Source organism: Schistocerca gregaria, chromosome 2, assembly GCF_023897955.1.
Source record: "Schistocerca gregaria isolate iqSchGreg1 chromosome 2, iqSchGreg1.2, whole genome shotgun sequence".
Classification (NCBI taxonomy): Eukaryota; Metazoa; Arthropoda; class Insecta; order Orthoptera; family Acrididae; genus Schistocerca; species Schistocerca gregaria.
Window position 1 is genome coordinate 63,756,587 of NC_064921.1, and position 14,656 is coordinate 63,771,242.

Sequence of the window (14,656 nt, forward strand, 5' to 3'; positions counted from 1 at the left end):
GCAATGGTATGAGAACAATGGAGAGAAGTTCACAAGTTGGGAAGTATTCCAGGTGGAACTGTGCAAGTATTTCAGCGACACACAATGACAGACGTGCAAGGCTGAAGATAAATTAAAGTGCAGGGCACAGCATCTAGGAGAAACTACAGCATCCTACATTCAAGATGTCTTGGAGCTGTATAAAATAGTGGATTCTAGAATGAATGAGGAAGATAAGTTTGCACATCCCATGAAGGGTGTTGTTTGTATGAAGCCCTACTCCTGAAGGAGGTTTCGACAGCAGACAACTTCATAAAATGATGTCAGTATATCAAGACAATGCATCAAAAAAGAATTACAAATGTCACACCAATGTCTGTGATGGAGGAAGCAACTGATTTCACAAGTGTTCTTCATCAGATAGAGAGAGAGGAAGTTCAGAAGGCACCTGGATTGCACAGTGAGCAAAAAACCAAGATGCTTCAAGAGGTCATAAGGGAGGAAGTGGAACAGACATTGAACCCAATCTCCTGTCCTTCATTTCCCTTTAAAATGGTGAAAAAGTCAAGACCCAGGTGGAGTTACGTTCCTGCAATACCGCACAAGGAACCTGTTTGGGCACCAAGGAAGACTGACATCTGGAGGACCCAGGATAACCAACAAGTGTGTTTCCACAGTGGATGACCAGGACATGTGGTGCACTATTCTTGAGAAAGGCGGTGGATATTTGATGACACCCACACCAGAAGACAGCAGACCAATCTTAGCCAATGCCAACTCCAGGACGATGAAGATGAACAAGAAGACATGGGTGCAGGATGACCCAAACTAGTCACTAGAGAGGACGCTCCCCAACACGTTGATCAAGGTCTCCATCACCGTTTAGAAGTGCCAGCTGATCACCTAGCCTCCGCAACCTGGAAAACTATAGGGTGCAACATTCCTTGTAGGTGACACTGCTGAAGAGAAAAATTCTCTGCCCTGGATCACTACAAAAATGATAGGAAACTATGTTGATATCCTCATGGATGGCTGACCAGCCCAAGGTCTTGTGGACCCTGGAACATCGTATTCAGTCATTTTGGAGAAGTACCATTGCCAGTTGCAGAAAACCACATTTGTTGGCAACAAAACATCTCTGCTGAAGGTGGCTAATGTGAAATATGTAAAACCTACAGGACGATGTACCATTCATGTGGGTATAAGTGGCCATACACAGCCCTTAGAATTCATTGTCTTACAAGAGTGTAGTCATGACATCATTTATGGATGGGACTGTTTGAAAGCTTCTCAGGCAATTATAGATTGTGGTCACTTGAAGATTATGCTAGACAAGATGAGATACTGTGAACAGGGAGATGCGCATCTGAGGGTATGGAGACTATGTGTGCTGGACGAAGTGATCATTCCTGCTGTCAGTGCTAGAAAGGTAACTGTCATGTGTCATGCCATGCATCAACCCATGGATCTTGTAGTGGAATGTAAGAGAAGCATACCACTGAAGAATAACTTGGTCATCCCAGCCTCTGTCATCTTGTTTAAGAATGGATTTAGTGAATTGTGGGTAGTTAACTGTCGCCGAGAACTGCAGATCTTTCCAAGACTCATTTGTGTAGCAAACACTGAGTCGTTAATTGAATAACAGCTGAGAGCCATTGAAACCTTCCATGCCGAGTGTGTGGGTGAAATTAGGGCTACCACTGTGAGACAAGATCTTCTAGCTCAACTATCACCAGATCTTACTAAGGAACAACAGAAGAAGCTACTTGCCATTCTTCAAGACTTCTCTGAATGCTTCAGTCCACAGGTGAAGAGGAAACCAGACAAATCAACAGTGAAGCACTGGATTAACACAGGAGACCATCAACCAATAATCCAGAGAGCATACCATGTGTCAGCAATGGAATGTTGAATAATTCACGAAGAGGTAGAGAAAGTCATGAAGAATGACATCATCAGGCTTCACAGAGCCCATGGTCATCACCATTGGTCATTGTCAGGAAGGACAATAGCAGTTGGCGCTTTTGTGTTGATTTGCAGGAAGAGTAATAAGATAACTAAAAGGATGTTTACCCTCTTCTACAAATTGACAATACACTACATTGTATGAAGGGAGCTAACTTTTTCTCAACCAAGGACATGTACTCGGGATACTGGCAAATCAAAGTAGATGAGGGTGATCGTAAGAAAACTGCATTCATCACCCCTGAGGGCCTGCATAAATCTAATGCAATGCTGTTTGCTTTGTGTAATGCACCAGCAACTTTTGAACAGAAGTGAACAATGTGTGTTTGTTATTTAGATGGCATCATAGTGTTCTCAGAGATATTTGATGAACATATAAAAAGACTGAGGGCCGTTCTTAAGTGTCTCCAACAAGGCAGACTGAAACTTAATCCAAGAAAGTTTCTCTTTGGAGCAAAAGAAATCAAAATACTTGGACACCTTGTGTCAAACAAAGGCATGCAGCCAGACCCAGAAACAGTGAGAGCTATTAACAGAATTTCCTGTTCCTAAAAGTATTAGAGATGTGAGAAGCTTCTTCAGATTATTTTCTTATTACTATTATTTTATGAAAGACTTTTGTATCAAAGCCAGGCCACTCCAAGAGTTGTTAAAAGCTGATACTAAATTTATCTGGGGAGGTGCTCAAGAAGATTCTTTTGATGTACTGTAAAAAGCTCTGATGACTGACCCTGTATTTGTTGTGCATGATGAGAGAGCACCTACAGAACTACACACAGATGCCAGCGGGTATGGTATTGGTCCTGTTCTGATGCAAATTTCGGATGGAAAAGAGAAGGTTATAACCCATGCTTCTAGGACACTTACATAAGCTAAGAGAAACTACTCAACTACAGAAAGAGAATGTCTTGCTGTGATCTGGGCCATGTACAAATTTCAACAGTATCTCTATGGAAGGCCATTTACAGTTTTTACAGACCATAATTAACTTTATTGGTTGATGGGTCTTAAGGTCCAAACATGATGACTCGTGATGTGGGCGCTATGTCTTCAAGAGTATGACATTACCATAGTGTACAAAAGTGGAAGAAAACACCAAGATGCCGACTGTCTCTCAAGAAATTCTGTGCATGACCATCAAGACTTTGATGAATATAGGTGACTGTCTTGCTGCACTCCAGGATCTCTCTGCTGAGCAGAAGACGGACGCCATGGTATCTCAAATTATACTTGCCTTATATCGGTCAGAGGATGTGAAAGGACAATTTAAGGTAGTTAATAGATTACTTTGCAAGAAAAACTGTTTGGAAAGAGGTGGCTACCAGTGATTTCTAAACACATGCACTTATATATTCTACAGAAATTTCATGACACACCTAAGGCTGGACATTTAGGATTTATTCAGACATATGATAGAATCTGCAAGAGATTTTTCTGGCCAGGTTTATTTAGGAGTGTCCGTCACTATGTGTCGGAGAAAGGCAGTTCCTCAGAAACTACATGGCCAACTTATACCAATTCCACCAGCCAAAATGCCTTTCCAGCGTGTTGGAATTGACATCCTCAGATGATTTCCAATGTCTGCTAGTGGCAATAGATGGATTATTGTTTACACTGATTGTCTAACATGCTATGCCATTACAAATGCCGTGAAAGCAGCTGAAGCATCCAAGGTAGCCAAATTCATCATGGAAGACATTATACTAAAACACAGTGCCCCAAGGTTGTTAATTATGGATCGACGGAAAGTTTTCCAATCGCATCTTGCGAGAGAGAGATAAACCATTGGTGTAGCATTACTCATCACATGATGACTGCCAACTATCCGCAAACTAACGAGCCTACTTAATGCCTTAATAAGACCTTGGGCAACATGCTATCAATGTTTGTCAATGCTGAGCAGAGCAACTGGGATGGGGTGCTTCCTTTTGCAATGTTTGCCTACAACACCGCCAAACAAGACACCACAGGATTTACACCACGTTTCCTGATGCATGGGCGTGAGGTGACCACGATGATGGACATGGTGTTTCCGTTACATCCTGATGACATGGACAATGACTACATCAGCCAGGTGTTAACCAGAGCTGAGGAATCTTGACTCCGCACACTGCAGGCTCAAGAAAATGATCGCCGAAGGTATGATGCAAGCCATCGCCCATTTGTCTACCAGCCTGGTGACCTTGTCTGGATCTTCACTCCTGTTCAGAAAGTTGGTCTCTATGAGAAGGTCCTCAGGGATGACTTTGGACCTTATAATGTTGTAAGACAGTTGAAGGTTTCTACCCCAAAACAATATGATGAAAGATCAGAGATATGGTCCACGTCCTTTGAATGAAGCCCTATAAGGATCCTGCAACCCAGGGTAAATTCAAAGCTCCAGCGATAGGCAACAGGCGGAAAGGTGATGAAAAGTGTAGCAGCTGAAGGAGTTCTAAGAAGATCACCACCAGGGCGAGAATTAGTCATTGTGAGTTGGAGCATGTATGACCGATGACGCGTTAGCGGACTACGACGACGTAACACCAAGATGCTGTTCACTTAAGGAAGGAGCAATGTCACAGCTGAAGCTACATATCACAGTAGTGTAGTGGTTATGATACTTAACTGTTGAATGGAGGGTTATGAGTTCAAAACTCACCTGGACTGTACAATTTTAATTTCTATATTTGGTTTGAGTGCATTCAGAAGTGTCCACAAGTGTCAAGAATCATTCTGCTGGAATGTTCTGTAGACGTATATATACTGTATGTTTTCTGGTTGGAGGCAGTTTTCTCTGCACTCTTGTATGTGCAAGTGCAGTTAGTGTTCATCATTCATCTAATTACACCTTCTTCTAGGTGATAATATCCTTTCTACTTTGGTCATCATCAGTTATTTTGCTAATCAAATAGCTTAATTTGTGTACTTCTTTTAGTGCCTTATTCCCTGACACAATCCTTCAGCTTCATCTGCTTTAATTTTACCACATTCCAACACTCTTGTTTTAGATTTGTCAGTGTCCATCTTATAACCTCTTTTCAAGACACTATCTATTTGACTCATCTGCTTTTCCAAGTTCTTTACTGTCTCTGATCATGCGCGCGCACACACACACACACACACACACACACACACACACACACACACACACACACATATCCATCCATACATATACAGACACAAGAAGACATATTTAAATATGTTGAAGATGGGCTTTGCCCACCAGCATAATATGTCTGCTTGTGTATGGATGGATATGTGTGTGTGTGTGTGCGCTAGTATATACCTATCCTTTTTCCCCCTAAGGTAAGTCTTTCCGCTCCCGGGATTGGAATGACTCCTTACCCTCTCCCTTAAAACCCACATCCTTTCACCTTTCCTTCTCCTTCCCTCTTTCCTGACGAAGCAACCGCCGGTTGCGAAAGTTCGAAATTTTGTGTGTGTGTTTTTTTTATTGTGCCTGTCTACCGGTGCTTTCCCGCTTGGTAAGTCTTGGAATCTTCGTTTTCAATATATATATGAAATTAATTTGTTCCAGAATTTGTCAAACAAGTTTTAAATATATAGAAAATTGTAAAGTTTGTGACTTTGTAGTGGAGAGCACTGAGAACTGCTAAACTCAATTTGATATGCATATTTGTTATTATGAATTTATATTGCATGAAAGTTTTGTATATTAGATTTGTGATTATTTTAAAGGTGTCTATATATAATGTTAATGAAGCTTTGTTTTACACTGCATTAATTAGACAGGTATTCCCAGTACCTGTCTATATAATCCAACTGGAAGGGGGAGGGATGGTAGTGTAACATCATAAAGTGGAGTTACTTCATCTGATACCATACTACTCCTGTTAAATAACATTTTTTTTCTTAAATTTTCAACTGCGTACACCTGAACATCCAATGTATATACTGTATGCACCCAAGACTGCCAAAATACTACTTGTAAAATACATATTTGTTGTTCATGGCAGTGCTGTCAATATGCTGATGCTAGTGGCATATTTAGTTTTGTTTGAGATCTTGCCAGTTAAGGAAATTGGTAACTGAGATTGTAACTATTCTCCATAGACAGTGGCCAAGAATGTGTGTGCGAGTTATTCTTGTGTGAACTTGTGTTTCTTTTCTATTGTTGAAGATGGGCTTTGCCCACCAGCATAATATTTCAGCAGGCTTTTTCGCTGTGCATGTCTGCAACTTAGTGCCTCCTCTATTTGATGAACAGCAATCTGTCCTTTTTGTCACATTCCCCTCTCACTTCCTGGATAAATTTCTTGACAACATGTCATCTCTAATAGTGACAACTGTTTACTAATATTTTGTTATACACACAGAGACAAAAATAGAAACAAAAATTATTCACTAAATTATATTCAGTTATTATGTTTGATTAAGTCTTAAGTTTTATACTAGCCTATAATTGTCATTGAGTTAGCAGCTTATATTGGGCATCCATAAAAAATTAGTTTCTTCATTTACAAACCATTATCATAAGAAATGCAAAAGAAGAAATAATCCTTATGATTCTTTTTCTCTTGTTATAATCATCTTCATTATAACTAAATACTAGCAGTCTTATTCATAGTGAATGTTTGTAACTTTTTCTTCCTTTGCATTCCCACCAGCAAATTATATGTCTCTCTAAATAATGTTTTCTGAGAGTTTTGCTTTCTTGAATCCATTTTCTGTTTTTGTTTTATGTTGGACTCTCACAATTAGGAACCCGATATCCAGTATACATTCAGATAACTATCTAGTACATCACAGACATTCATATAGGTGAGATAAATCATTTTTGGTCAATATATCTTAATTATATCAATTAAAACAATATATCTTAATGTTATGTATGAGAGGTAGTGAAATGTTGCTTTACTTTCTCATTACTTCATTACTATCATTTCGTTGCCAGCTTTGTGATGCAATAAAAGTTGACATCAGACATGCAAAGTATCCTGCAGGATCACAGTGTAGCTTTCGGCTTCCAAGAATGAAAGAAACAGCACCACTACAGAGAAACAGTATTCTGTAGAAATACACCTTTTTCTGCAAAAGAAATACAAAGTTTGTATAGAGTAATCCAGTAAGATATCTATTGTAAAATAATCACTATCACAATCAATAATTTGTTATTAAACCATTGATTACTTGCTATTAATTTAACAAAAAATACTGGAATACAGGTAACTTATGTTGTTGATCATGACTACAGTCTTGAATAATAACTTAAAGAGTATAATCATTATACGTGTCTTGAATACTCTTATTACAATTGTGACAAATTTGGCATTTTCATTTGAAACTCTCCAAATATCCATTTTGTATCAGAATGAAGTCAAAACTGTAGAATAATACTGAAGCATTATCCATCATTAGAATAACTTCAGAAAATGAATTCCATGTCAACCGATTCTTCCTTTGCCACTTGTACAACAACACATTTAAAAATAAAAAGCACACTATTGTGTATGCTTTGCAGGATTAATTTATTAGTTAACTGGTTTTCAGCTCACAAGACCATCATCAAACTTTAACTGACTATCATCATCAAAGAAGCTACAATATTTGTAAAAAAACATTGGAAATGAAGTTACTCATCTAGTGTGAGGCACAAACACAGAGTGAATGTCATCTGTGACAGTACAGAGAAATACAATTAAAAAGTTGAAAGGTTATCGGTAGATAAATATAGAGGCAGCAGACCAGGGAAATGTAGTAACACCAAACTAAAAATTCAGTTCCTATACATCAATTTAAAGTAAATTAACAGCCCCAGTAAAATAAAATAATTATTTGATAAGAGCATGCAAGAAGAGATATTACATCTGAAAAGTGACACAGATACAGAGTACAAGAAAGAAATGACAACTATAACAATCAAATGTATTGAGTACATAGGCAATCATGATAGAACAAATAAATAAAGGAATAAGGAGAAATGGAATGAGGCAGGAGGCAGACAGTATGCAAAGCATTGGAAAACTGTGAGGCTTGGCTCAAATGGCTCTGAGCGCTATGGGACTTAACATCTTAGGTCATCAGTCCCCTAGACTTAGAACTACTTAAACCTAAGGACATCACACACATCCATGCCCGAGACAGGATTTGAACCTGTGACCATAACAGCAGCACAGTTCTGGACTGAAGTGCTTAGAACTGCTCGGCCACAGCAGCCAACTGTGAGGCTTGAGCAAAGTTTTGAATGGCAGGAGTATTGAACTGTGCTTGGTCATTTAATATTACAACAGGACTATGGGACAGATGTTTGTTGATTTACAGGTCTTCCAACAGGTTTTGGCCTTTGTTTGCTAAGTAGAGGTGACGGGACTGTGGCACGTAGCTGTGACCCTCACTGAGTACATGTTTAGTATATGTTGAGTCATAAATCTGCAACCTCCAACTGTGTTCATATTCAGCCAACCAAGCTGTTGTGTCCATGATTGACTCACTAATACAAAACTTATCACAATCAGGACAAGTAATTTTGTATATTCCACAGTTGGCAAGTAATAGGGTCTTACCTTCACTACTGAATATACACTAGGCTGTTGTATCCCTCACATAGTAGGAAACTCTATAGCTGTATAATTTCAGTGTTTTTGCTATACTATGTGATATCTGTCCTAGGTATGGGACTGTACACCATTTCCTGCAGACAGTGCAAGGAGCAGAGGGAGCATAGTTCCAGGCCTGGGTGGCAGTGAGTCATGAGGAGGTCACTCTTTTCTTATGGCCAGTCAGTGGATATGTGGGGGATGGTAGATAACTGGGGAGACAAGTCACAGAAGATCTATTTCTCGATTTTTTTTTTTTTGGGGGGGGGGGGGGGATAAGTTTCATCTGTGAAGGCCTGAAGGCCTCAGAGGGACCCTTAACATATTCGGGATGGATTGCTTGTCACTACAGATGTGTGACCTTGGGTGGCTTTGTTGTTTATAGGAGAGACTTCTTGTTGTGGAATAGTTGTCTGCTGTTAAGGTGGAGGTATTACTGATGGTTCGTAGATTTGGTGTGAATGCAGTTACTGATTTGGCCATTTGTGGGGTGAGGTTTGGCATCAAAGAAAATAGTTCGTTAGTCTGAGGAAGACCGGGTGAAACAGATGTATTGTAAAGCATTAAGGTTCTAGTAGAATATGGGTATGGTGTCCAGATAATAAAGATGTCATAAATGAATCTGAACCAGATCAGAGGTTGGGGTTCTGGGAGGTTAGGAAGGATTCCAGTAGATGGCCCATAACTAGGTACACATAGAAGGGTGCCATTGCTGCACCATGGATTTGTTTGTGTGTGATGCACTCACAGGAGAAGTAATTGTAGATGAGCATGTAGTTGGTATTGGTCACCAGGAAGGGGGTTGTAGGCTTGGCATCAGTCAGCTGTTAGGGAATGGAATGTTTAATGGTGGCAAGGACATGGGCATTGAGGATGTTAGACTAGAGAGTAATGGCATTGACAGTGATGAGCAGAGGGTTGGTGATAAAGAAACAGGAACCGTGCAGAGTCTGTAGAGGAAATGGTTACTGCCTTTGTTACAGGGAAGTAAGTTACATATACACTCCTGGAAATTGAAATAAGAACACCGTGAATTCATTGTCCCAGGAAGGGGAAACTTTATTGACACATTCCTGGGGTCAGGTACATCACATGATCACACTGACAGAACCACAGGCACATAGACACAGGCAACAGAGCATGCACAATGTCGGCACTAGTACAGTGTATATCCACCTTTCGCAGCAATGCAGGCAGCTATTCTCCCATGGAGACGATCGTAGAGATGCTGGATGTAGTCCTGTGGAATGGCTTGCAGTGCCATTTCCACCTGGTGCCTCAGTTGGACCAGCGTTCGTGCTGGACGTGCAGACCGCGTGAGACGACGCTTCATCCAGTCCCAAACATGCTCAATGGGGGACACATCCGGAGATCTTGCTGGCCAGGGTAGTTGACTTACACCTTCTAGAGCACGTTGGGTGGCACGGGATACATGCGGACGTGCATTGTCCTGTTGGAACAGCAAGTTCCCTTGCCGGTCTAGGAATGGTAGAACGATGGGTTTGATGACAGTTTGGATGTACCGTGCACTATTCAGTGTCCCCTCGACGATCACCAGAGGTGTACGACCAGTGTAGGAGATCGCTCCCCACACCACGATGCTGGGTGTTGGCCCTGTGTGCCTCGGTCGTATGCAGTCCTGATTTTGACGCTCACCTGCACGGTGCCAAACACGCATACGACCATCATTGGCACCAAGACAGAAGCGACTCTCATCGCTGAAGACGACACATTTCAATTCGTCCCTCCATTCACGCCTGTCGCGACAGCACTGGAGGCGGGCAGCACGATGTTGGGGCGTGAGCGGAAGACGGCCTAACGGTGTGCGGGACCGTAGCCCAGCTTCATGGAGAAGGTTGCGAATGGTCCTCGCCGATACCCCAGGAGCAACAGTGTCCCTAATTTGCTGGGAAGTGGCGGTGCGGTCCCCTACGGCACTGTGTAGGATCCTACGGTCTTGGCGTGCATCCGTGCGTCGCTGCGGTCCGGTCCCAGGTCGACGGGCACGTGCACCTTCCGCCGACCACTGGCGACAACATCGATGTACTGTGGAGACCTCACGCCCCATGTATTGAGCAATTCAGCGGTACATCCACCCGGCCTCCCGCATGCCCACTATACGCCCTCACTCAAAGTCAGTCAACTGCACATACGGTTCACGTCCACGCTGTCGCGGCATGCTACCAGTCTTAAAGACTGCGATGGAGCTCTGTATGCCACGGCAAACTGGCTGACACTGACGGCGGCGGTGCACAAATGCTGCGCAGCTAGCACCATTCGACGGCCAACACCGCGGTTCCTGGTGTGTCCGCTGTGCCGTACGTGTGATCATTGCTTGTACAGCCCTCTCGGAGTGTCCGGAGCAAGTATGGTGGGTCTGACACACCGGTGTCAATGTGTTCTTTTTTCCATTTCCAGGAGTGTAAGAGGTTGAATGTGCTGATCCACAAGGTCAAAGATTCTTTGTGAGGGAGCAGAGTAACTGGCCACAAGGGGGTGTCCTGGGTTGTTGAGTTTATGTACTTTAAGAATCATGTAGAACACAAGAGTGAAGGGAGGTTTCTGGTTGAGAAGGAAAGTAGATTGTGGAGAGAGGTTCTGCTATGGACCTAGGTACCTGAGGGGAGACTGGAGATTCTGCTGGATTTCTGGAGTGGGGTCACTGTGGCAGAGTTTGTAGGTGGATGTGTCTGACAGCTGGCTGAGATCCTATAACAGGTAATCCCTGCAGTTCATACCCACAGAGATGGAGCCTTTGTCAGCATACAGAAGTACAAAGCTTTTAGACATTACTGCAGTTCTTTCAGCAAATGTGGCATTGGTTTCCATACTGAGGAATTTGGAGAGGAATGGTAAGGAAAGGTTTGAGGTTAAGAAGTTCTGAAAAGTTATCAGAGAGTGATTTTTGTGTGTGTGTGTGTGGGGGGGGGGGGAGGTGGAGAGGGGATGGGGAGGTGGGGATGAAGGTGTGAGCATGGCTCAGGTTTAGATGCAAGAGTAAATGAGTAAGGCATCCTCCACCTGCCTCTATTCTCTTCTGTTCTTCCTGTCCAGCCTCTCACAAACACCTTCAGCCACACCCAGCACATCTGCATTATCTTTTCCCTTCCCTACTTCTCTGTTCTCCCCTTTCCCTTTCTGGTACAGCCTCCTTATGCTTCCCCTAGCGGCCCACATCCCCTCCCCATCACATACCTGCACAGTCAACCCTAAATCTTCCCTCAGCCCTAACCTGATATTCCTCCCTTTCCCACCCCATGCCTGTTTTGTACCCTCACTAGCCATTACTGTGGAGACTGCTACTCATTGCAAATGCAGTCAGTTCATAGCACCCAGAGACAACACTGGCAATGTGCATGTGAATTATGCATGTGTGAAAGTGTGTGTTGTTTTGTCTACATCTGAGGGAGCAATTAGGCTGATAGCCTTATTTCCACGTGCCTATCTGCCACTCAATTCCTCCTTTATGTGGTAAGAAGCAAGGTAATCTATATCATATTATTGTATTTGATCCCACATTTTCCATTATTTTATACATAATTTTTTTTTCTTTACAGGTACATGGCTGAAATCCTAGTACACATTGAAATGCCTGTGCCATAATACAGTAGCCTGCCACTAAAAAGACCCAAACAAAATGGTGAAGACTTTTGTAATAATGGAGAGGGGCTGTGCCATTTTATTTCTGCTTATCTAGCCTTGTGTTCTGGTAGTATGGCATGGAGATCTGAATACTTGAGATCCTTTCCTCTGGTTCTGTAGGATAACATATCACATTGGTGATGTGATGTGTTACATAAGCATGTACTAAACTGATGAATGGTGATCATCACTATGTTTATTTGTTTAATGAATTAGTATAACCTACTGTTTGAATGCATGGTTGATTTTATGCACATGCATTATTGAATGGATGGATGAAGTGTATCTTCAAGTTGGGATGACGATAAACGTATGTTAGCCTACTTGCTGATCGGGCAATTTATACTGTGTCATTAGGTCCTGCTTCGGAAATATATAGATGAGCTATGGAGGAACAGAGGCCATGAAAATGCCTATGTTGTGAAGCGGACAGGAGAGAACTTATTATATACTCACTGGGAATCTGCCAGCTAAGAAAGATCATTTTTGGACATAGTCCTTACCAATGTATCTGTGGTCATATGAATAATGAAGCAACTTTGTAATGCATGGTAACTGTAAACAAGAGTACAATGTGTTATTTATGAGCAGAATTCACATTCATCACACATGGTGACCAGTAACAACAGATATGCCTAGGAGTAAATAAAATTGATGAAGAAAAAAATAGTAATGAGAAATTTGAAATTTTGAAGAGAACTGGTGAAATTTGGGCAAGAAGATTTTCTGGAGTTGATATCTGTTGTCCATAACAATGTAGATAAACTTTCAAGATTACATTACAGTGCAAAGGCACTAGGCAGCACTGCAGATGAAGAATTTTGCAGACCTTTGAATAGATGATGAACAATTGTTACATTCTATGACTACAATTGCAATACAGTATAAGTTGACTAGACCACATGTTGGAAGATTTTTGACTATGACTACAGAAGGCTTTGATTGTATTAATCCCATTAAGTGTCTTCACCAGCCACTGCACTTTGCAGCCACAGCTCATGACCTACAGTGGCAGCAGTGCCACAGCACACAAGTTTGATGATGCAGCATGACCTAAACAGTGATCAAGTTTCTAATCTGAAACTAGTTTGCAGGCACATGGATGAAACACTGGTATACTTTGAATCACTGTGCCACATTATGCTGGCCTGCCACTAGAAAAACCCAAACAAAGTAGTGCAGGCAATGGATTTGTTGGAGATGGGCTGTGCCATTTTATTTTGGCTCATATAGTGCAGCAAGATTTTGGTAAGCTGTATAAAATATGAGTTGATTGTATTTCAAAACTTTGTTTGGTGATGTTGGCTGTGTTATGGGGGTTAACTCCAAATGGTTTTGCAACCAGTTTGTGAGTGTACTATAGCAATGTGACTAGCCTTGTCACACTGTTAAGCTGAGGCTAACTAAATACATGTTATAATATTAGAGAAGGAAAGTTGTTACTTACCATATGGCAGAGATACTGAGTCATAGATAGGCACAACAAAAAGATTCTCACAATTATAACTTACAGCCATTAAAGTCTTTGTCAACAATACACACACACACACACACACACACACACACACACACAAATGGAACTCGCACACACGACTGCAGTCTCTGACAACTGAACAACACTATAGCCTGAGACTGCAGTTACGTGTGTGTGTGTGTGTGTGTGTGTGTGTGTGTGTGTGTGTGTGTGTGTGTGTGTGTGTGTGTGTGTGTGTTTGTGTTTTAAGCCCTTAATGGCTAAAGGCTATAATTGTGAGAATATTTTTGTTGTGTCTATCTGCGACTCAGCATCTCCACTATATGGTGAGTAGCAACTTTCCTTCTCTAATATTGGTACATTAGTTCCTGGATTTTCCATTGTTTAAACACATGTTATTGTAGACAATGCATGCCTATGGTGACGAGAAGAATAGATTTGGATGTGACACTATGGTTCAGAGCATTTAGTATGCAATTAAGTAGCCGCTGAAAGGGACCAGTGTGGAGAACACAAAACTCAATTAAAGAACAAAATAAAAATGACAAACATCACATTAGAGAATGCTAAATCTGAATTAAAAATGAAATAGAAAAAAGAAACATGACACTGTCCCAAACATACAAATCTCGGGCAAACAAATACTAAACTCCAACTGCATATCAGAGAGTCATGTAGAAAAAAACAAGAATTAAAAGCAACATTTTGCAGTTACAGACACACTTTCCAGTCTTAACAGAGAGGTTAAATTTATAAATATTAAATGAGTGTCATATAGTTGAAAATGAAGTCAATGAGCAGTTTGGAGATATGACAAGTGCTAGAAACAATTAAAAGAATTGAGAAGAAATTTAACACAATACACATCAAATATCAGGCAAACAGTTGAGGTTAAGAGTGTTAGAAGAAAGCAAAGCTTCAGATTTAGCCACTATTTAAGGCCCTACACTTGCTATTTTGAGGAGCATGTAGTTGACTTAGTTGATAATAAATCACCAGAAAAGATTGATACACCTCATCCTAATGCAGAAACAGATAGAGCAGAGAATGAACTGCA

General features: G+C 41.3%; 1 protein-coding gene across 1 annotated transcript in view; it reads right to left on the minus strand.

The window, feature by feature from the left end:
• Positions 1-14,656, minus strand: part of LOC126336329 (sodium/hydrogen exchanger 9B2-like) — a 336,730-nt gene that overhangs the window by 68,514 nt on the left and 253,560 nt on the right. The window contains exon 7 of the mRNA XM_049999893.1: positions 6,817-6,975. Within this exon, the coding sequence (XP_049855850.1) occupies positions 6,817-6,975 (159 nt within the window). The remainder of the gene's footprint in view (positions 1-6,816; positions 6,976-14,656) is intronic.